Below are 24,087 nucleotides of genomic sequence, written 5' to 3'. Positions count from 1 at the left end.
TCCTACCAGTCTTTCATTGTGCCCTCACTTGACAGTGTGTCCTACCAGTCTTTCACTGTTTCCTCACTTGACAGTGTGTCCTACCAGTCTTTCACTGTTCCCTTACTTGACAGTGTGTCCTACCGGTCTATCACTGTTCCCTCACTTGACACTGTGTCCTACCAGTCTTTCACTGTTCACTCACTTGACAGTGTGTCCTACCGGTCTTTCACTGTTTCCTCACTTGACAGTGTGTCCTACCAGTCTTTCACTGTTCCCTCACTTGACACTGTGTCCTACCAGTCTTTCACTGTTCCCTCACTTGACACTGTGTCCTACCAGTCTTTCACTGTTCCCTTACTTGACAGTGTGTCCTACCAGTCTTTCACTGTTCCCTTACTTGACAGTGTGTCCTACCAGTCTTTCACTGTTCCCTCACTTGACAGTGTGTCCTACCGGTCTTTCACTGTTTCCTCACTTGACAGTGTGTCCTACCAGTCTTTCACTGTTCCCTCACTTGACACTGTGTCCTACCAGTCTTTCACTGTTCCCTCACTTGACACTGTGTCCTACCAGTCTTTCACTGTTCCCTCACTTGACAGTGTGTCCTACCGGTCTTTCACTGTTTCCTCAGTTGACAGTGTGTCCTACCAGTCTTTCACTGTTCACTCACTTGACAGTGTGTCCTACCAGTCTTTCACTGTTCCCTCACTTGACAGTGTGTCCTACCGGTCTTTCACTGTTTCCTCACTTGACAGTGTGTCCTACCAGTCTTTCACTGTTCCCTCACTTGACAGTGTGTCCTACCAGTCTTTCACTGTTCCCTCACTTGACAGTGTGTCCTACCAGTCTTTCACTGTTCCCTCACTTGACAGTGTGTCCTACCGGTCTTTCACTGTTCCCTCACTTGACAGTGTGTCCTACCAGTCTTTCACTGTTCCCTTACTTGACAGTGTGTCCTACCGGTGTATCACTGTTCACTCACTTGACAGTGTGTCCTACCAGTCTTTCACTGTTCCCTCACTTGACAGTGTGTCCTACCAGTCTTTCACTGTTCCCTCACTTGACAGTGTGTCCTACCGGTCTAACACTGTTCACTCACTTGACAGTGTGTCCTACCAGTCTCTTTCACTGTTCCCTCACTTGACAGTGTGTCCTACCGGTCTAACACTGTTCACTCACTTGACAGTGTGTCCTACCAGTCTTTCACTGTTCCCTCACTTGACACTGTGTCCTACCAGTCTTTCATTGTGCCCTCACTTGACACTGTGTCCTACCGGTCTATCACTGTTCACTCACTTGCTTACTATGGCAACGGTTGCTGAACTCTTGTACATCAATATGACTGCTTGACCTGTTGGGCAAATGGCCTTTATCACATAGGTTATCTTGGATAAGAAGACATTAATAAAGCTGAGGGTGATAGTTAGTCTTTGAGCGGTATACGCCTCCATTATCTGCTTGTACAGCAGAGAGTTGGGCCACCTTGGGCACCTGTCACGGACCGTAGTTTTTATTGGATTGAGTCATGTGTTAAATTTAAACCGTGTGTTGGTGATGGAGAGGTGTTTCATATGGAAAATGATGACATTGTGTAGTTTGGGCTTGCAAGACTTGTCAGGATTTACTGTTGTTGTGTCGAGGGATGCCTTGATTGTGTTCAGGTAAGACTGGCAAACTTTTATGTTGGTATTAGATACGCTTCCATTGGTAAAACAGGTAACAGGGTGTGTTTGTTTTGTACAGTCAGTTGTGACAGTGTAAGACTGTGCTGAGCTGAATGCCATCAAGGTACACTGTTCCATCACCATTTAGTCCCCCTTCCCTTACTGTAGTGACTGAAGATGGATGACTGTACTAGTATGAGTCAACTCATATGTGGATTAGCTGGCCAAGCTGTACTATTTTTCAGTCTTGATTAAATTTTCAGGCTCTTAGTGACATAGCCAGTGCACCAGGCTAAACCTTCTCCTGGCCAATTCTTTCCCCGGGGAGGTTTAGCGCTACAAAGTCCTTTCCGTGGGAAGGTTTAGCCTGGGCCAGCCCTTGCCTAGAGAGGGTTTAGTGCTAGGCAGTTCTTCCCCCGGTAAAGGTTTAGCCTGGGCCAGCCCTTGCCTAGAGAGTGTTTAGTGCTAGGCAGTTCTTCCCCCGGGAAGGTTTAGCCTGGGCAAGCTCTTTTCTAGAGAGGGTTTAGTGCTAGGCAGTTCTTCCCCTGGGAAGGTTTAGCCTGGGCCAGCCCTTGCCTATAGAGGGTTTAGTGCTTGGCAGTTCTTCCCCCGGGAAGGTTTAGCCTGGGCCAGCTCTTGTCTAGAGATGGTTTAGTGCTAGGCAGTTCTTCCCCTGGGAAGGTTTAGCCTGGGCCAGCTCTTGCCTAGAGAGGGTTTAGTGCTATGCAGTACTTCCCTGAGAAGGTTTAGCCTGGGCCAGCTCTTGCCTAGAGAGTGTGTAGCTCTACGTGATTCTTCCTCTTTGAAGGTTTACCATATTTTCTTGAGTATAGTGTGCACCCAAGTATAATGCGCACCCCCTCTAGCAGATTCAGTATTTTGGAAACAATAAATATCAAATATTATGCGCAGAAAAAAAATAACACAGTACCCCATCAGCCAATTCCGGTAAATGAACGGGTGATAAGAAACTTGGTCAGTACAAATTTAAAAATTTGAGATAAAAAAATCACCAGACATGTTGATTTACTGTTTAAATTGTATTTTTTGTTTGGCTAGGCATTGTTTTACATCCAGGGATTAAGATTACCTTTTGTATTTTCTCGTAAACTAAGCAGGAAACAGCAATCAGCTGCACACAAGTTTTCCTAGAATCTACCGGTGATTGGGTTAAAACTTACCCAATGATAAAACTATAAAGGATTTTGAGGGAAAAATTGTATTTGAAAATTATTTCTTTATCATGAATAATATATTCCAATATCTTGTAATTTTGGTTGCAGCTTTTACTAGATATATTTAAAATAATAATAACCCTAAGTGTAGCACTTTCGGTGCAGCTGATCGCTATTGCCTTTTATTTTTTTCACATGGAACAATTTGACGAGTCACCCTCGAGGCTCCCGAACATGTGATCGTAAGAACTACATGTTGACATAGAATCATCAAACTACAACAAATATGACTTTGAACGAGTCAAAGAAGGGCATTTATGATATATGTATCCATTCCCTGTCAACTAAAGTTCGTTTCCACGCATCAATAGCGGTAATCTGACCTTGGTTGCTGTTAATAAGGTTGAGTCGTGTGATCTTCCAATCGTCTCACACGATTTCACCGAAATGAATTAAAACAATATTAAAAGGAATTTTGAATAAAATCAATGAAATAAGTTACAAACATAAATCCAGATATGCAAAGAACACTTTTTATAACAAGACAGTGTAATTACATGTGTATTTCAGTATATAGTTGTTGACATGGTATTTCCAGTGTTACATACTCACTGTAATGTCTTTCAAAACTCATTATGGCGTGTATAATGCGCACCCCCTTCTACACATCTGTGGTTTTTTGGGTAAAAAAGTGTGCACTATGCTCAAGAAAATACGATAGCCTTCGTCACCACTGGCCAGACATTCCCCCTCAAATATTAAACTTTGGTTGGGAAGGTTCAGCCTGGGCCAGGTCCGCCTCTCTCTGGATACAGATATAGTCTGTACATAAGGCCATGCAAGCTGGATAGTTAGTTCTTTGTGATCCCAGAGGGAAGTGAGTGCAGACTGAACACAACATCAATACACAACACTCTCAGCACATATCTGTACCACAGTGTTTCCATACACTTCTGCTGCTGAAGTTGCTGTGATGATGATAAAATTTCTTCCATATTGAGCATGATCTTAACTACTTTGGATGAGAAAGGGGGAAGGAAGATCAGATATTGAGCCTGAAATATACATGATACTTAGCCTCATATGACACTACATGGATGAGAAAGGGGGAAATATACATGATACTTAGCCTCATATGACACTACATGGATGAGAAAGGGGGAAATATACATGATACTTAGCCTCATATGACACTACATGGATAAGAAAGGGGGAAATATACATGATACTTAGCCTCATATGACACTACATGGATAAGAAAGGGGGAAATATACATGATACTTAGCCTGATCTGACACTACATGGATGAGAAAGGGGGAAATATACATGATACTTAGCCTGATCTGACACTACATGGATGAGAAAGGGGGAAATATACATAATTATGAGCCTGATATGCAGGTTGTACACTAATTACCATACAAGGACATGATATGCAGGCTGGCCATCCCATTTTTCTTCTATTGTATAAACATGATGTTCACGCCACCAATTATTCAACATTAGCATAAAGGAAGTACATTCATTTATCCCACCCCTTTCCTTTTTGCTCCATGTTAGTGAGTAAACTCAAAAATATTTGTTTAAAGTGCACGGCTTGCCTCAGTGTCCCATGGTGCACAAGTCACACGCGTGGGAGGACTGACGTAACCGTGTCACTCACTACTGGGAATACGAGGCAACATGTACATTTTTACCTGACATCACCCGGGTGCACAGATTCAGATTCTGACAGTGATTGGGCGAACAGCTTCATATCCTCCTGACCAGGCCCCTCCTGTCATCATCCTACGGCTTCATATCCTCCTGACCAGGCCCCTCCTGTCAACACCTTAAAGCTTCATATCCTCCTGACCAGGCCCCTCCTGTCATCATCCTACAGCTTCATATCCTCCTGACCAGGCCCCTCCTGTCATCATCCTACAGCTTCATATCCTCCTGACCTGGCCCCTCCTGTCAACACCTTAAAGCTTCATATCCTCCTGACCAGGCCCCTCCTGTCATCATCCTACAGCTTCATATCCTCCTGACCAGGCCCCTCCTGTCATCATCCTACAGCTTCATATCCTCCTGACCAGGCCCCTCCTGTCAACACCTTAAAGCTTCATATCCTCCTGACCAGGCCCCTCCTGTCATCATCCTACAGCTTCATATCCTCCTGACCAGGCCCCTCCTGTCATCATCCTACAGCTTCATATCCTCCTGACCAGGCCCCTCCTGTCATCATCCTACAGCTTCATATCCTCCTGACCAGGCCCCTCCTGTCAACACCTTACAGCTTCATATCCCCCTGACCAGGTCCCTCCTGTCAACACCTTAAAGCTTCATATCCTCCTGACCAGGCCCCTCCTGTCATCACCTTACAGCTTCATATCCTCCTGACCAGGCCCCTCCTGTCATCATCTTACAGCTTCATATCCTCCTGACCAGGTCTCTCACCTTTACAACATGCATCAGTTACTTCGGCACCATTACAACATGCATCAGTTACTGGGGCACCTTTACAACATGCATCAGTTACTGGGGCACCTTTACAACATGCATCAGTTACTGGGGCACCTTTACAACATGCATCAGTTACTGGGGCACCTTTACAACATGCATCAGTTACTGGGGCACCATTACAACATGCATCCGTTACTGGGGCACCTTTACAACATGCATCAGTTACTGGGGCACCTTTACAACATGCATCAGTTACTGGGGCACCTTTACAACATGCATCAGTTACTGGGGCACCTTTACAACATGCATCAGTTACTGGGGCACCTTTACAACATGCATCAGTTAATGGGTTCTTTTTACATCCTATGGCTTGAATATTGCTGAGTGCGGTGTTAAACAACAATCAAACAAACAAACAAAACAAACATCTGTATGGATGTCTGTCCTAGTGGTAATGCCAATGTGTCCCTGGAGGTCAACATGACCCAGGGTAGTATACAGGAATAGCACCCAGCTTGATTGCTGTTATCAGTGATTTCATCAACAAAGCATTATCTAGTACACAATAAACACTGCTATTTGTGGCTGCCATGTTGATATGAACTTTACTGACATGGACAATAACGGTTTTTACTTTACACACGGGTAGGTCCCTTTATGTTTCTGGTTAAACATAAATAGTGACAATATATATGCTCAGATCATATGTTTTTTTATCCCATTCAAAACACCTTTTGTCTGAGATAAGGAAAGATGTTTGAACACTTGAACACTTTGCAGCGACAACTGTCTGGTTTTGATGGTTTATTTATTGTCATTCCTAACAATTTGAATAATAGAGCATAAGATCTGTCTGTGCCTAAATCACATATAACAATAAATGATTTTTTAATTTGATGTTTACACAATATACGGCTTTTCCATTGGACAAGAGGTTGGTCACATGACCGCGAAATTGACGTTCATCAGTGTATGAACGACGCAATTTGACGTTCATACATTTTTCACGAGACCGTGTTCTTGAAATGACGTAAACACTGACGGACTACTTCCACATTCCTGGGGAAACCCCTGGGAATTCCCTAGCACGAAAGCATACATTAGCATTATTTCTGATCATTTAGAACCTTTTATGTTGGTCTCAGCATTTCACTATACATTGAGAAACGTAAGAGAGCTTGACTGCATGATTGTTCATGAATTTCCTCGCTACGGCCCATCCTAATGAACAAACGAAAAAATGCACATCCAAACTATCGTCAGTATCGACTCGACCTGTGTCTAGGCTGACAGTGACCGTCTCCAGCAATCTACGAATTTACCTTAGTGTCTGTTTGACGCATCTTTAATCACCTTTCAATAATCGGTCAGTTGATCAATGATGACTAACACATGTAACCGCCACAGGTTCATTAACAACTTCGGAAATCCTCCCGTCACGTTTATCGTGTCGGCCATTTTGACGTCTTGTACTTGATGTAAATGTATTACGACGCGCTGTCATTGTGACTGACTTACTGAGGTAGTTCATTAAAGACCTTCCTCATCTAATGGGGATATTATATGAACACATGTGTTGCGTAAGATGTTTCTGAAAAGCAAGTTCTGCATCCATACGCTCATGTCACCCCTCTTTTTGGGGAACTATTTTTTTCCGCAATATAGCTGGTTGTTGTTTGGCTGTCAGTGTAAACATGAGGTCACACAAACTACATAAAATTGTGTTTAGATCTTGGCCTAAATCCTTTGAGGAAAGAAATTGTGATAAAATATTTATAAGAATTGACCTTCACTTTGTGTGTGTTCATTGGAGTATGAACCTTCATAGACATGACAGAGTGAGGGCCAAACATTGTTTGAATGTCGTCGCAAGCTCCGACGTTTATACAGTTTGGCCCTCACTCTGTGAAGGTTCATACTCTAATGAACTCACACAAAGTGAAGGGTCAATTCTTAAGTGAGGACACATTTAACTGCATTTTCTAAGTCATCACTTTTTATCCCCCTAGCATATAATGCGGGAGGATATAGCTATGGGCATGTCTGTCCGTCCGTCTGTCCATCCATCTGTCCGTCCATCTGTCTGAATCGTTTCCAGAGCAGAACTCGAAAACCGTTAAATATTTCTTCATCAAATTTTGCATTTATATCTCTTAAGTGGTGAAGTTGTGCCTTTGTTGGACTTGGGTTCTATAAGGGTGGTGTTCATAACCAGAATGTAACTCAAAAAACGTTAAATACTTTCTTACGAAACTTTGCATGTCTACCAGGCACATACTGAACTGGTGCCTTTTGATATTTAGGAATTTTATAAATTTTTATTTTTTACAATTCCATGGCAACAAGTTAGACTTAGGTTCTATAAGGGTGGTGTTTCGTTTCCGGAACTTAACTCACAAAACGTTAAATACTTTCTTACAAAACTTTGCATGTCTACCAAGCACATACTGAACTGGTGCCTCTTGATATTTAGGAATTTAAAAAAAATAATATTTTTACGTTTCGATGGCAACAAGTTGGATTTAAGTTTTAATATAGGGTGGGTTCACTTATGGAGTATAACAAATAAACTGTTAAATATTTCCTTGCCAAACAGTGCATGTCTTTATATAAAGCACATACTGAACTGGTGCCATTTGATATTCAGGAGTTTTAGAAATGTTTATTTTAGAATTTCTATTGCAGCTATTTTGACATGGTCTAAGAGAAATGTTGGGTCAGTTACCTGGTTTGGGACCATAACGTGTTAAAATGGGCAGGGGATATAGATGACTTTGTTGACTATAGGCTTGTTTAGTTATTGTTTCTTGTAATTTGTCATTTGTTTGCATAAAAAAACAACCCAGAAACACACTTGTTTTACTTTATATTTCATATTGATGCAACCATGGTGGATCTTTTGTGGGTAAACAATGTATGCTTCTTCAAGAACATTCAACTCTTGACTCATTACATACAGAATTACACATTAACTTGTGGTTACTTTACAGACAGCTGCGGCATATGTCATCTTTCTGATGACTCTTGTTGTTCTTGATATATACAACTCAAAAGAAGTTAAAGAGCACCTGATTTTTCGTCTGACTATAGTTAATCTGTCGTGGCTGGTGGGTATTGCAACACGCAGCCTTCATGCTGTGGGTGTTCTTCAGCTTGTTTTGAGAAGTAGACATGCTGCCTGTTTTGTAGAGTGAGATGCATTTACAGAGAAGTGTATTTTGTCAAGTGATATCTTCCTGGAAGGTCGCCGTGTGGCTGCTTCCTCCACTTCAGATTGCTGAATCATGAATTCCCTTGTCATTGTATTCAGTGGATTTCGGGGGTCAGTGCATGAAGAGTCAACTTGGGAGACCCTGATACAAATATATCCAATACTGCCCATGCAAGTCTATAATGTTTGGCAAGTCTTGATTACTGCAGTATCTGAAAATGAAGAGAGTCTCTGGGCTCCTTTTTACTGTATTTTTATTAAGATAATTTGACAGTTGGTTTTTTTTCTGTAAGATATGTTCATTTCTGAGACAAGATGTTACTCCAAGCTTGGGACTACAACAGAATCTATCCAACACTCTGTTCATTAGTCCCTGTTCTGTTTATTCTTATACTAGCTGCACATCTCCCAGATATTGGACACGTGACTCTAGCACCCTGGTGGAACAGGTGAACCGGAGAGTGGAAGATCGGTGGTCGGCTCCCAGACACATCAAACCCTAAGATGTTATAAGCAGTATCTCCTCTAATGACAATGTACACTCGGTCAGGGAATTGATTTCTAAAACATGTATTATATTCCCTAAACCGAGTCCTCAGCACAAATATGTGTGTGATGGAAATGAAAATATGTCATTTAAGAAACCTTTTTTAGATCCTGAGATTTCATATTCCAGCCTTGGTGGTCTGGTATATAGAGCATCTGCCTGGACGGGGCAGAATGTCAGTGTTTCGATCCCGAGACGGGCTGCGTTACTCCAAAGATGTTGAAAGATGATACTTGTTGTTTTATATTTGTTGATAAAACAAGGACTGGTCAGTTCACAGTATACTGTGTATGAGTGGACTGTCCATGTAAAGCTGTGGCATGGTATCTCAGTGGGCTTGCACTATAAAACCAGCATAAGTCCAGACTAGTGAAAGCAGCCACACACGCACACATCTTGTTCCTGACTGTTCCGTGGTACCCCGAGTGTGCAGTGAGTGGGTGGAGAGAGATGGGTGTGTTTTATCTGAGAAGTGGCCGACTGTCTACGGCACAAAGTCTGGAGGGTTGACATATCTCACTGAACAAACAGACACTCTGAACTTTGACCACTTGTGATCTGGATGAAGAAGAAAGGTGACTGATGTTGCAAGAAAGGTAAAACGGTCCCGGGCAATGTAGACGCGTTTACATCACAGTGGTTGTGTGGGGACAACTCTTGTTGAGCTTGTTTGTCAACTTGGCTAAAGCATGTCAGATGGGTCACTTGTGGTGGTTTCATCCTGAGGCCTCTGTTGGCATAGGTTGTAATGACAATTTATTAGGCAGCAATGAGGCGCAATGACATTTTTCACAATTAATTTGGCCTGCCAGAATGGAGGTGTAGGGAACAGCTGTCAGATTAATGATGAAGATCTGGGGGAATCTTGTTAGCAGGAACTGTTCACTGTGTCTACAGGAATATTTCAATAGCATGTATTGATGGGAGCATGAAAAAGTATCCAATATCATATTTCATTTGTTTGTTCAGGTATTTAGAGATGGTTCAGTTTGCAGTTTAATGCAGTGTTAACCCAATTGAGGGGTCACTTTCAACTGAAAGTCCTCTTTCTTGAACATTTAACAAAACAATATTAAGTCTTTAAGGATAGGTTTGTCTGTAAAATACAAGAAAAAAACATTTGACTGGTCTGAAAAAAATATGTCTAATTATGATAAAGATATGGTGAGAAAGTTTTGACAGAAAGTTGTGGGAGAAAGTTGTGTGAGAGAGTTGTGGGAGAGAGTTGTGAGAGAGTTGTGTGAAAGAGTTGTGAGAGAGTTGTGTGAGAGAGTTGTGAAAGAGTTGTGAGAGAGAATTGTGTGAGAGAGTTGTGGGAGAGAGTTGTGAGAGAGTTGTGTGAGAGAGCTGTGTGAGAGAGCTGTGTGAGAGTTGGGAGAAAGAGTTGTGAGAGAGAGCTATGTGAGAGAGTTGTGAGAGAGAGCTATGTGAGAGAGTTGTGAGAGAGAGCTATGTGAGAGAGTTGTGTGAGAGAGAGAACTTTGTGAGAGTTGTGTGTGAGAGTTGTGAGAGAGAGTTGTGTGAGAGAGTTGTGAGAGAGTTGTGTGAAAGAGTTGTGAGAGACAGTTGTGTGAGAGAGCTGTGTGAGAGTTGTGTGAGAGAGTTGGGAGAAAGTTGTGTGAGAGAGTTGTGTGAGAGAGTTGTGTGAAAGAGTTGTGAGAGAGAGCTATGTGAGAGAGTTGTGAGAGAGAGCTGTGTGAGAGAGTTGTGAGAGAGAGTTGTGTGAGAGAGAGAACTTTGTGAGAGTTGTGTGTGAGAGTTGTGAGAGAGAGTTGTGTGAGAGAGTTGTGTGAGAGCTGTGTGAAAGAGTTGTGAGAGAGGGCTATGTGAGAGAGTTGTGAGAGAGAGCTATGTGAGAGAGAGTTGTGTGTGAGAGTTGTGAGAGAGAGTTGTAATAGAGTTGTGTGAGAGTTATGAGCGAGTTGTGTGTGAGAGTTGTGTGAGAGAAAGTTGTGTGAGAGAGTTGTGAGAGAGTTGTGTGAGAGAGAGTTATGAGAGAGTTGTGTGTGAGAGTTGTGAGAGAGAGCTATGTGAGAGAGAGTTGTGTGAGAGCTGTGTGAGAGAGAATTGTGTGTGAGAGTTGTGTGAGAGAAAGTTGTGTGAGAGAGTTGTAATAGAGTTGTGTGAGAGAGAGTTATGAGAGAGTTGTGTGTGAGAGTCGTGTGAGAGACAGTTGTGAGAAAGTTGTGTGAGAGAGTTGTGTGAGAGAGTTGTGTGTGAGAGTTGTGTGTGAGATTTGTGTGAGAGAGTTGTGTGAGAGAGAGTTATCAGAGAGTTGTGTGTGAGAGTTGTGTGAGAGAGAGTTATGAGAGAGTTGTGTGTGAGAGACAGTTGTGAGAGACAGTTGTGAGAGAGTTGTGTGAGAGTGTTGTTTGAGAGAGTTGTGTGAGGAGTTGTGTGAGAGACAGTTGTGAGAGAGTTGTGTGAGAGTGTTGTTTGAGAGACAGTTGTGAGAGACAGTTGTGAGAGAGTTGTGTGAGAGTGTTGTTTGAGAGAGTTGTGTGAGGAGTTGTGTGAGAGAGAGTTGTGTGAGAGAGTTGTGTGAGAGTGTTGTGTGAGGAGTTGTGTGAGAGAGAGTTATGAGAGAGTTGTGTGTGAGAGTTGTGTGAAAGTGTTGTTTGAGAGAGTTGTGTGAGGAGTTGTGAGTGAAGGTTGTGGAAGAAAGTTTTGAGAGAGAGTTGTGGGAGAAAGTTTCAGAGATGCAATCCTAAAGTCAGTCAGTTACAGTCGTGGACAGTCGTGGACAGTCATGGACAGTCAGTCACTGTTTGTTTCATTTCCAATGTAAGGCTCCCTAGTGCACGTCCAGATGTATCCAGCAAGATGGTCTTGATCATGTTCATGTGACCAATAATATGGCCCTGTCATCACGATGTGTGTCCCAACCAGTCAGTCGGGATAATGGAAAGTGGTTAGTCCTTGCTCAAGTATGTTATAAAAACATCCCAGGATTTATGTGTATGTAAATATTGCAGTGTATGTACTACGACTGTAAGTGTCACCGGGCTGACGGGGGGATTTATGGATCTGTGATGGGGGGGTGTGTCGCCGGCTGACTCACACACGCTCACTGGGCTCATTTCACCATGCTGGGAGGAGTAGGGTTATCGCTTGGAAGATATTGGGGAATGATCTGGAAGCTGTGGAGGTATATCTCTTATTTCAGTGTATATCTTACTTTTATTATGAAACTGCTGAGATGAATTGGTTTTTATCTCATATAAAACCTGTTATATTGTCATCAATGGGTAAATCATTTTTACATGTATTATTCTTAACTTTTACAATGCAACGGGTGAGATGAATTAATTTTCATCATGTTATGTGAAACTGATTTTGTTCTCTAAACAGAGAGGTAAGTTCTTATTTCAACATGAAACTGCCTTGTGTCCTGTTACACTGTGCTTCATGAGTGGGTAGAGTGAGGACATCTGTTCACAGTATTAAGGATTAACCTGGTGAGTGTCAGCCATTGTACGTGGGATGTCAACCACCTCAGTGTCCCTCTGTGCTCTGTTTGATAGTAGTAGCTGTGATGGTCGTGCTTATTGTTCCTGGATTCAAGTCTCTGACAGTTAGGGTGGTTTGTTGAGATGGTGTCAGTTAGATCACTGATCACAGTTTTGAAACATTGTACAGTTCCAGGCAGCCTTTGAGATATATGCAAGTCCCCCCCCTCCCCCATACCATTCCCCTAGGCCCGTCACCCTCAAACACAAACCTATAAGTGACTCCAAAATAATGATAACTACACACATTACAAATTATTAGTTTGAGGACACACTGCCTCTTGAGTTCAATCAGCAAGTCTTATTTGACTGGAGGTATGTTGGTTAAATCCTTGAGAAGTTAACTGTATTACTGATACCAGGCTCTGTGGACAAGGGCTGGATGCAGCATGCATGACTGTTAACAGCAAGTACTGAGTATGGAGGAGGGCTGGACACAGCATGCATGACTGTTAACAGCAAGTACTGAGTCTGTGGAGGAGGGCTGGACACAGCATTATGACTGTTAACAGCAAGTACTGAGTCTGTGGAAGAATGGACACAGCATGCATGACTGTTAACAGCAAGTACTGAGTCTGTGGAGGAGGGCTGGACACAGCATGCATGACTGTTAACAGCAAGTACTGAGTCTGTGGAGGAGGGCTGGACACAGCATGCATGACTGTTAACAGCAAGTACTGAGTCTGTGGGGGAAGGCTGGACACAGCATGCATGACTGTTAACAGCAAGTACTGAGTCTGTGGGGGAGGGCTGGACACAGCATGCATGACTGTTAACAGCAAGTACTGAGTCTGTGGAGGAAGGCTGGACACAGCATGCATGACTGTTAACAGCAAGTACTGAGTCTGTGGGGGAGGGCTGGACACAGCATGCATGACTGTTAACAGCAAGTACTGAGTCTGTGGAGGAGGGCTGGATGCAGCATGCATGACTGTTAACAGCAAGTACTGAGTCTGTGGGGGAGGGCTGGACACAGCATGCATGACTGTTAACAGCAAGTACTGAGTCTGTGGAGGAGGGCTGGATGCAGCATGCATGACTGTTAACAGCAAGTACTGAGTCTGTGGAGGAGGGCTGGACACAGCATGCATGACTGTTAACAGCAAGTACTGAGTCTGTGGAGGAGGGCTGGATGCAGCATACATGACTGTTAACAGCAAGTACTGAGTCTGTGGAGGAGGGCTGGATGCAGCATACATGACTGTTAACAGCAAGTACTGAGCCTTTGGAGTGGACACAGCATGCATGACTGTTAACAGCAAGTACTGAGCCTGTGGAGGAGGGCTGGACGCAGCATGCATGACTGTTAACAGCAAGTACTGAGCCTGTGGAGGAGGGCTGGACGCAGCATGCATGACTGTTAACAGCAAGTACTGAGCCTGTGGAGGAGGGCTGGACACAGCATGCATGACTGTTAACAGCAAGTACTGAGCCTGTGGAGGAGGGCTGGACGCAGCATGCATGACTGTTAACAGCAAGTACTGAGCCTGTGGAGGAGGGCTGGACGCAGCATGCATGACTGTTAACAGCAAGTACTGAGTCTGTGGGGGATTGCTGGACACAGCATGCATGACGGTTAACAGCAAATACTGAGTCTGTGGGGGAAGGCTGGACACAGCATGCATGACTGTTAACAGCAAGTACTGAGTCTGTGGAGGAGGGCTGGATGCAGCATACATGACTGTTAACAGCAAGTACTGAGCCTGTGGAGTGGACACAGCATGCATGACGGTTAACAGCAAGTACTGAGCCTGTGGAGGAGGGCTGGACGCAGCATGCATGACTGTTAACAGCAAGTACTGAGTCTGTGGAGTGGACACAGCATGCATGACTGTTAACAGCAAGTACTGAGTCTGTGGGGGAGGGCTGGACACAGCATGCATGACTGTTAACAGCAAGTACTGAGTCTGTGGAGGAGTGGACACAGCATGCATGACTGTTAACAGCAAGTACTGAGTCTGTGGAGGAGGGCTGGACACAGCATGCATGACTGTTAACAGCAAGTACTGAGCCTGTGGAGGAGGGCTGGACACAGCATGCATGACTGTTAACAGCAAGTACTGAGTCTGTGGAGGAGGGCTGGACGCAGCATGCATGACTGTTAACAGCAAGTACTGAGTCTGTGGGGGAGGGCTGGACACAGCATGCATGACTGTTAACAGCAAGTACTGAGTCTGTGGAGGAGGGCTGGACGCAGCATGCATGACTGTTAACAGCAAGTACTGAGTCTGTGGAGGAGTGGACGCGGGGAGGTAACTCTGCTTTCACTGGAGCCAGTGGACATAATGGTTGGGCATTTGGTGTAAGCCACACATGACATTGAATACCTGGATAGGATGTCTAAATAACATTAATAATTGGAACGTGAACAACGCGGTCCTGGCCTTACACACAGTGACCGCGTTCTGTGAATTAGGCTGAGCAAACAATTGATATAGGACAAGAACTCCTCAGTGTCCACACTGCCCCCAGTTTGCTGTAAGAAACTGTACATGTTGCTGTAAGAAACTGTACATGTTGCTGTAAGAAACTGTACATGTTGCTGTAAGAAACTGTACATGTTGCTGTAAGAAACTGTACATGCTGTAAGAAACTGTACATGTTGTATGATAATGGATAAAAAGAAGAAGCGGGGAAGTTATTTTTTGTCTTTTAGAAGACACAAAAAGAAGAAATGGGGTAGGTGATCTGTTTGATCTGATGTTCCACAACAAGCTGGTTTGTGTGTGACATGCATGAAATCTATGACATTAACACAATGACATGCAAGCATGTCTGTATCACCAGGGACGACGATGTCTGTGTGACTTGGATATTGCAATGTCAGTGGTATTGTAAATAAGAAGTATAAATAATAAAAGGCTAATTGCATGGCCTGTGTTGTGTGTGTGTGTGTGTGTGGGGGGGGGGGGGGGATTAGGAGGAGGGGGTTACTTATTCCGGAGGTGGAGCTAGATCTGGTGTAGTTTCTATGGAGAGATTGCGCAAGAAGAGTCACTTTCTTGAAAGAGTGGAAAAACAAGTGATTTAGTAATCACTGCATATGCCACATCTGCAACCTTGCAGCTATTTGCAGTGATAAAATGTCCGAAACAAGTGTGATTATTATTTCACTGAAATACATATCTTTAACTACATCTTGGTGGAATATATCTCGTATACAGTCATGAACTTCCACATGAAGGCATATCACATGCTGTGACTTCTCGTGTTTAATCCCAGTCAATTTCACCCGGAACTTTGTTCTGATTTTAAACGTGACCACTATGGTATTTAAAAGGCATATACTGGCTTATAAAAGTGTGTTGTTACTGAAGTAGATAAGTGGTAAACGTCTGAGACCTCATCACTTTGGCCTGAGCGCAAGGCAGGTTAGCACCAAGTACTGTCTTTTAATGTACTTTTGGTTTGACGTGGGGATCAAACCACCAACCTCCTGCTCTCTGGGCGAGTGCCCCATGTAATAGAGTGAGTGAGTGAGTATGGGTTTTACGCTGCTTTTAGCAATATTCCAGCAATATCATGGCGGGGTACACTGGAAAATTGGCTTAACACATTGTACCTTTGTCGGGAATCAAACCCGGGTCTTTGACGTGACGAGCGAACGCTTTAACCACTAGGCTACCGGACCGCCCCCCATCTAATAGACCACAGAGGAGGTCCATAAGAATTCGAAATCTCAGGCACTCAAAAAGTTTTTTTAAATAACATATTTTCATGGCCATATAGTTGTCATAATGTCTTGGTTCAGGGAGTATGAATACATGCTTCAGCAGTCAATTCCGCGGGTCATTACACTGGAGGAATGTTTTGCCTGAGGCAAGACTAGATTCTCATTAGGGGAGATATGGCAGTCTGATCCTGCTATCTTTTGGTATAGTCATGGGTTGTGACCATATGTGTGTTCATACATTATTTTCAGTGGCCCATTCAGATAATTTTCACAGCTGTTTTTCCCTTCATGCCAAATAGAATCTGTTTCTGTGGATGATCTGGAGTGGGTATTCTCTTGCTTTGACAATTTATGTTTAGTAGCGTTGGACCCATAAAAGTTGTTCCACTGGGTTCCATAGGGGTTGGCAAAATAGTGGATATGTTCACCTCCTAGCATGGGACTCTCTCAGGTGTCCTGTTAGGTGACCAGGGACTCTCTGGGTCGTCCTGTCAGGGATCAGGGACTCTCAGGGTCGTCCTGTCAGGGATCAGGGACTCTCTGGGTCGTCCTGTCAGATGAACAGGGACTCCCTCAGTTGTCCTGTCAGATGACCAGGGACTCTCTGGGTCGTCCTGTCAGATGACCAGGGACTCTCTGGGTCATCCTGTCAGATGAACAGGGACTCTCTCAGTTGTCCTGTCAGATGACCAGGGACTCTCTGGGTCGTCCTGTCAGATGACCAGGGACTCTCTCAGTTGTCCTTTCAGATGACCAGGGACTCTCTGGGTCGTCCTGTCAGATGACCAGGGACTTCCTCAGTTGTCCTTTCAGATGACAAGGGACTCTCTCAGTCATCCTGTCAGGTGACCAGGGACTCTCTGGGTCGTCCTGTCAGGGACCAGGGACTCTCTCAGTCATCCTGTCAGGGACCAGGGACTCTCTGGGTCGTCCTATCAGGGACCAGGGACTCTCACAGTTGTCCTGTCAGATGACCAGCGACTCTCTCAGTCATCCTGTCAGGTGACCAAGGACTCTCTGGGTCGTCCTATCAGGGACCAGGGACTCTCACAGTTGTCCTGTCAGATGACCAGGGACTCTCTCAGTCATCCTGTCAGATGACCAGGGACTCTCTGGGTCGTCCTGTCAGGTGACCAGGGACGTTCTCAGTCATCCTGTCAGGGACCAGGGACTCTCTGGGTCATCCTGTCAGGTGATCGGGGACTCTCTTGGTCATCCTGTCAGGGACCAGGGACTCTCTCAATTGTCCTGTCAGATGACCAGGGACTCTCTCGGTCATCCTGTCAGGGACCAGGGACTCTCTCAGTTGTCCTGTCAGATGACCAGGGACTCTCTCGGTCATCCTGTCAGATGACCAGGGACTCTCTCAATTGTCCTGTCAGATGACCAGGGACTCTCTCGGTCATCCTGTCAGGGACCAGGGACTATCTCAGTTGTCCTGTCAGGTGAGCAGGGATGTTCTCAGGATATTCAATTTTTGTGATATTCAACTTATTCCCTTAGCATTGGTAAATAATGTGGGAAAGATATTGTTTTTCTCAAATACTTGTTGCTTACATATTTGTGGAGCTTAGTGGCTGAGAGGTGTCTGAGAATGGAACAGAATGATAAGCACTTGTTGCATCTTGGTGTTTTATTATCCATCTTTTGTGTCAATGTCAGACTAATTTATTACTTTATTGATGTTTTGTTCGTTGATATATTAGCCAATTTTGACAGCTACACTTCCTGAGTAGAAGGTAATGATTGAAGAAATTCACACAAGTAGAAAGTGTTTTGTTGCTGGTGCACACCGAGGAAGGAGGTGTGTGTGTGAGTGGGTGGGTGGGGGATTGGCTGCTCTTGTGTGTCCTGGCAGCAGGGGGGATCTATTGTATTTGTTAATGCTTTATGACCGTGATAAAAGCTGTACAGACAAAATAGTTCTGTTGTGTGAATTGCCTCTGATATGAAGCAACTTGTAGTTGTTTAGCTATATCCATTACACATGCTGTTTTAGGTATATCCATTACACATGCTGTTTTAGGTATATCCATTACACATGCAGTTTTTAGCTATATCCATAACACATGCAGTTTGAGGCATATCCATAACACATGCTGTTTTTAGGCATATCTATTACACATGCAGTTTTAGGCATATCATAACACATGCAGTTTTTAGGCATATCCATTACACTTGCAGTTTTAGGCATATCCATAACCCATGCAGTTTTTAGCTATATCCGTAACACATGCAGTTTTAGGCATATCCATAACACATGCAGTTTTTAGGCATATCTATTACACATGCAGTTTGAGGCATATCCATAACACATGCAGTTATAAGTATATCCATTACACATGCAGTTTGTAGGCATATCCCTTACACATGCAGTTTTTAGGCATATCTATTACATGTATGTGTTGCAAGGGAACACTCAGGGTGACCCATCTCTGCTGGTTGCTGTGTAAGTACAGACCTGAAGGCAGTGTCAGGCGTGACAACACAAGCTGTGTCATGTTTGACAAACTGTTCATGGAATAGCATATCATTTGTAAATGTGTAGTCAATGGAGTTTGTACTGTGTTGTACTGTATACCCCACCCCCAGAACATGTATGTCCCACCTCCTCCAGAACATGTCTATACCACCCCCAGAACATGTATCTCCCATCCCCAGAACATGTACATCCCGGCCCCAGAACATGTATATCCCACCTCCTCCAAATCATGTATATCCCACCTTCTCCAAAACATGTATACCCCATCTCCTCCAGAACATGTACATCCCGGCCCCAGAACATGTATATCCCACCTCCTCCAGAACATGTATATCCCACCTTCTCCAAAACATGTATACCCCATCTCCTCCAGAACATGTATATCCACCCCCAGAACATGTACATCCCACCTCCTCCAGAACATGGACATCCCACCTCTAGCACCTGTATATCCCACTAGAATTAGAAATATGTGTTATATCATCAGTTTTGAAAACCTTGTATATGTGACTCTTCACATGCTGTTCCTGCAGTTACACTACAAATGGCTGACACTGTGTGCTAAATGTTCACAGCAACAGTACCATTTGCTTCAGCCTTGACCTTACCTGTACGAATGCCAGAACTATCAATCAAGAAAATCAGTAATTGCTTTGCAAGAATGCATTTTCTTATTACCCCAAAGTAACATTTGATGCAGCATGAAACCATTTCCCTGCTTTGCTTAATGAACCACTTTTGCAGTAATCCTTTTAGTGTTGTACACATTCTTATCTTTGTAGTGTTAACTAGACAATTTCGTGGTAGAGACTGAAATGTCTGAAACATTGAGTACCATCAGTGCTGCAGTGTAGGTGATGTGATAAGAATATATAAGATGTCAGAAGATGCTGGTGTAGTGCAGCTGAGAGCAGGTCAAGCATCAATGGTTGTCACTGGACTCAAGATGCCAGCCTGCCTTCCTGAACCAGCTGCACTTACCATGAGGATCACCTACTGACTTGTTGCTCTGCTAGGATTAACTACCAAACCAAAACATTAGGTTCAAGGCAGGTGTGCGAGTTTAGAGTCAAACGATATGATTACCAGATCTTCCACTTATGAAGTGTTAAAATTGTAGATCAAAATATGTTGCTATATATGCTATTGTTTATTTCTGCAATTGACATAACGGATTAATGTAGAATATGCTGTTCTTATAGTATAATATGTGTTTCCATGGTGCTATTTGTTTTCCAGACTTTGAAGAAACTGCCAACTTTGATCGAAACAAGAACATCCAAAGAGAGGCTGTAACTGATTTGTATGTAGCCCAACCAATCAAGGAGCCTGGTACTTCAGATCTTGAATCAGAACAGCCAATTGGAGAGCCTAATACACCTTCCAACTCCAGACGACTTGTCAAGGCTTTGTTAAACAAACGGGATTACTTACGAGCACAAGTGCGACATTTTCAACAAAATTTCTCAGGATTCCGTTTTATACGTCGCCGAGGAGTTGCAGCGCGAGAAGATGAAACTGTCACAGTGCCCTGCTGCAGTGATGAAGACCTCCCAGACTTTGTGACAGATGGAAACAGAGATTGTGAGATCCAAGATGTCTGCCATGGTGATGCGATGGCAGTGAAGCGGGCTGTTGATCGGAGCGTGTCTGTCGAGGGCGCGGCTCACGAAGCAGCGATGAAGGAAGGTGGAGGAACAGCAGGCGGGCCCTATGGGGCTGCAAAACCAGCAGGCCCAGGTCAGAGGTCAGCCCCATCTGGAGCAGGTCAGAGGTCGGCCCCATCTGTATCAGGTAACTGGCGTAGAGATCGTCTACATCAAGATCTCATAACTATCCCCAAAGGTGGTGGTGTTGCCTAGTGATTAAAGTGTTTGCTGTCAAGCTGAAGACCTGGGTTCGATTCCTCAAATGGGTACAATGTGAAGCTCATTTCTGTTGTCCCCAGTCGTGATATTGCTGGAATTTTGCTGAAAACGGCATTAAACTCTCTCACTCACTCACTCACTCACTCCTATCCCTGGGCCACAGGTGACCCTTTCCAAGGGTGTCTGTGGAGAGTTATGTCCCTTAGTTGAAACAGCATTCCATGATCACAGGTTCATAGCCTGGTTCCCATCATGGTGCTTGTGGGTTTCACCAAAGTATTCATGTTTACATCACTTCAAGCTTTCCTGACCTACCAGCTGGTATGCCATGAAAACATTGAAATACTGTTCAAATGTCATTAAACTCACTCACTCACTCACTCACTCACTCACTCACTCACTCACTCACTCACTCACTGTTGACCTTCCCATTACAGATATGATGGGGAAAGGGGTCAAGAGCTGGACGGAGCTGATGGACAGCCTGAGTCCTAAAGTGGACGAACCGTTGCCAGAAATGTAAGTTCTCCTCAGTCGCAGTATCCTCATAGTTGTCATGGTAAAATAGTGACTTTCTCAGAATGAAAATACAAAACTTGATTACTCTTTTAGGATGTTCACGAGTTTTACCAAAATAACTTAGAGATCACATTCCCTAGAGTGTCCGAATGACCAATCGGTTCAGATGTATTTCAGGACTAGACACTGGGACAGAATAAGTGTAAGAATGTTAAATGTTTCAGGACAAAGGCTGATGACGACGCCTTTGTGGATGACCTCCCCCTTGGAAGTGAAGGTAGGTGGCGCTGTTGGTCTTTCTGGATGAGGGGTTTATGTCTATACACGGACTGCACATGCTATATACATATATATGCTACAGACTGGTGTTCTGTCTAGCATGGCTTTCAACTCTTAGGTAACCTTTGCTATTAGAATATATTTTGTAAATCTTGTAGCATTTTGTATTTTGTGAAAAGCCGATATACCAGCAGATTTCCTTAAGAAGACGATGTTCAAAGTCTGTGACAGTGAGGCTAAGTACTTGATACCACCAACTCATTGCTGTAATCCAATTCTAGTGTTTATGTCCTCGTGTTTGTCAGTTTTCTTAAAGAAGTACTTTGTCTTCAGGTTGTTTCTCTCCAGGTTTGTATAGAGGAGAACTCCCCCTTTAACTTCCATGTCCTGTTTAATTCCATGTTGCTACTAACCTAGTTTGCACAAGGCCAGGGATTTATCTACGATTTTGAACTAAGTGCCCTTGGCGGGGACACTGGAGAAGTATCATTATTTTGTTCAAAATTGGGATCCTTTTTCAAGTTCTTATTTTCCTAAATTCATAGGTATTTCAACATCAAATTTAACAATGCATTCAATGCAATAATGTTAATCTAAGCATTAAGGCCTCCTCCTGTATACTGGCCCTATTTTGAGTGTTGCAAATCACTTCTATAGAGTCATAACAGTAGTTATAGCAGCATGAATTGGGAAATGTTTAATTGTAACTTGGGAATATGTACTAACATAGGCTGCAGACTTGGGGCTGAAGGTCCTCAAAGCAGGTCGAGATAAATCCCTGAGAGCACCTCATTACACCTGCAATCGGGGGCCGTGTAACTTAACTGAATTAATTGTTTTGATGATGATGAAACCCGTAGATTATCATGGTTTGTCCTGTTCACATCTGTCAGTTTACACCATACAGTGAAACCTCTCAATTTAAAGTCTTGGACACCAGGAAAATATATGTTCTCATCCTGAGCAAGATGGCTGTTGATCCTAATATCCGCTGCAAACAAATATGTGCAATATCCTAGCTGTAGCAAAGTCCTTGGTAATTAGTGTGAGGTGGAGCTAGCTTATCAGGTAGCAATCTATCAGTGTCCGCCAGGCGATGGAACGGCTCATTCAGGGTAAAAATTAAGATGTAGTTTGATATTTGGAACCTGGAAAATACATCGTCTGATATATTGCCTTATCCATCTTCATCAGGGTCATTAAAGGATTAATAGAGACAGATTGTTGAGTTAGCGAGGTTTGATTGAGTGAGATTAGAGTTAGCGAGGTTTAGGTTAGTGTGGTTTTAGTTGGGGAGGTCTGAGTTAGCAAGGTTTGAGTTAGCAAGGTCTTAGTGAGATTTGAGTTAGTGAGGTTTAAGTCAGCAATGGTTTTAGTCAGCAAGGTTTGAGTTAGCAAGGTCTGAGAAAGTGAGATTTGAGTTAGCAAGGTGTGAGTTAGCAAGGTCTGAGAAAGTGAGGTTTGAGTTAGCAAGGTGCGAGTTAGCAAAGTCTGAGTTAGTGAGTTTTGAGTTAGTGAGGTCTTAGTTAGCAAGGTTTCACTGTATGTGTCAGCAACATGGTGTGTGAGGAGGCCATGGTGAACGGGAACCATGCAGGTGCCATTGACTTATTGACATCTCACCCTGGTACACTAACACGGATGTTTCTAACATTAACAGTAACAGTGGACATACATGCTGATCTCCAGGGTCCAGTGGGGAGCCAGTCACCCCCATCACCAGGGGAATCTCCCCCTCAGCTTCTCACTCACCCCTCTTTCCCTTCCGCTGGTCCCCCCACACATTCCCCAGATCTATAGATCATCTCCATCCATTGTCCAGATAGAGAGGGTTGCCATGGACACAGTTAGGCACTGTCCAGATAGAGAGGGTTGCCATGGACATAACTAAGCACTGTCCAGATAGAGGGGGTGTCTGTGGACACAGCTAAGCACTGTCCAGATAGAAAGGGTTTCTGTGGACACAACTAGGCACTGTCCAGATAGAGAGGGTTTCTATGGACACAGCTAGACACTGTCCTGATAGAGAGGGACATAGTTTGACAATGTATACTCACAATACATATTAATACAATCTCTTTGAAGTGGGAATATTTGCCTATAACAGAATGTGTGTGGAACTGCTCTGTGGAAACTTTGTGTTAATTAAATCAACTTTATGTGTGTGGGACTGTTCTGTGGAAACTTTGTGTTAATTAAATCAACTTTATATGTGTGTGGGACCATTCTGTGGAAACTTTGTGTTAATTACATCAACTTTATGTGTGTGGGACTGTTCTGTGGAAACTATGTGTTAATTAAATCAACTTTATGTGTGTGGGACCGTTCTGTGGAAACATAGTGTTAAATGAATCAACTTTATGTGTGTGTAGAAGTTCTGTGGAAACTATGTGTTAAGTAAATTAACTTTTAAATTTTTAGCCTACTAACCATGCTAACATGACTAGTATCTTGGAATAAAAAAAATAAATAATTGCATTATCTTCATTATGAACAAATGATGTCATCTGGGCATTGTTTGGCAGTGAATGAAATCCTCTGGACTTAGAAGAAGTCATCAACCAGGTGTGTTTGTCCCAGATTGTGTCCATGTTCCCGTGAAAGTAATGAAAACATGACATGTTTTACACCTTTGTGCCAACATCTGAAAACTGGAAAAGTTAACTGAAGCCAGTTAAAACTAACACCATCCTCATGAGATGACTGTAACACGACTGTTGATCAGCGACGTTA

At 43.5% G+C, this 24,087-nt stretch overlaps 1 protein-coding gene across 2 annotated transcripts in view; it reads left to right on the top strand.

The window, feature by feature from the left end:
• The window catches only part of LOC139464067 (protein ITPRID2-like), an 80,298-nt gene that overhangs the window by 15,970 nt on the left and 40,241 nt on the right, over positions 1 to 24,087 (top strand). Inside the window, exons 1-4 of one of the 2 annotated variants that reach the window (XM_071245618.1) lie at positions 15,140 to 15,212; positions 19,928 to 20,482; positions 20,994 to 21,075; positions 21,300 to 21,352. In XM_071245618.1, the coding sequence (XP_071101719.1) occupies positions 15,140 to 15,212; positions 19,928 to 20,482; positions 20,994 to 21,075; positions 21,300 to 21,352 (763 nt within the window). Of the gene's footprint in view, positions 1 to 15,139; positions 15,213 to 19,927; positions 20,483 to 20,993; positions 21,076 to 21,299; positions 21,353 to 24,087 lie in introns of those variants that run through there. The other variant, XM_071245616.1, reaches the window with a different exon arrangement.

This window comes from Haliotis cracherodii, unplaced genomic scaffold (assembly GCF_022045235.1).
Source record: "Haliotis cracherodii isolate W230 unplaced genomic scaffold, xgHalCrac1.p SCAF_16, whole genome shotgun sequence".
In the NCBI taxonomy this organism is placed as follows: Eukaryota; Metazoa; Mollusca; class Gastropoda; order Lepetellida; family Haliotidae; genus Haliotis; species Haliotis cracherodii.
The sequence above is the reverse complement of the archived record's forward strand: the minus strand, read 5'-3'. Positions and strand labels throughout refer to the sequence as shown.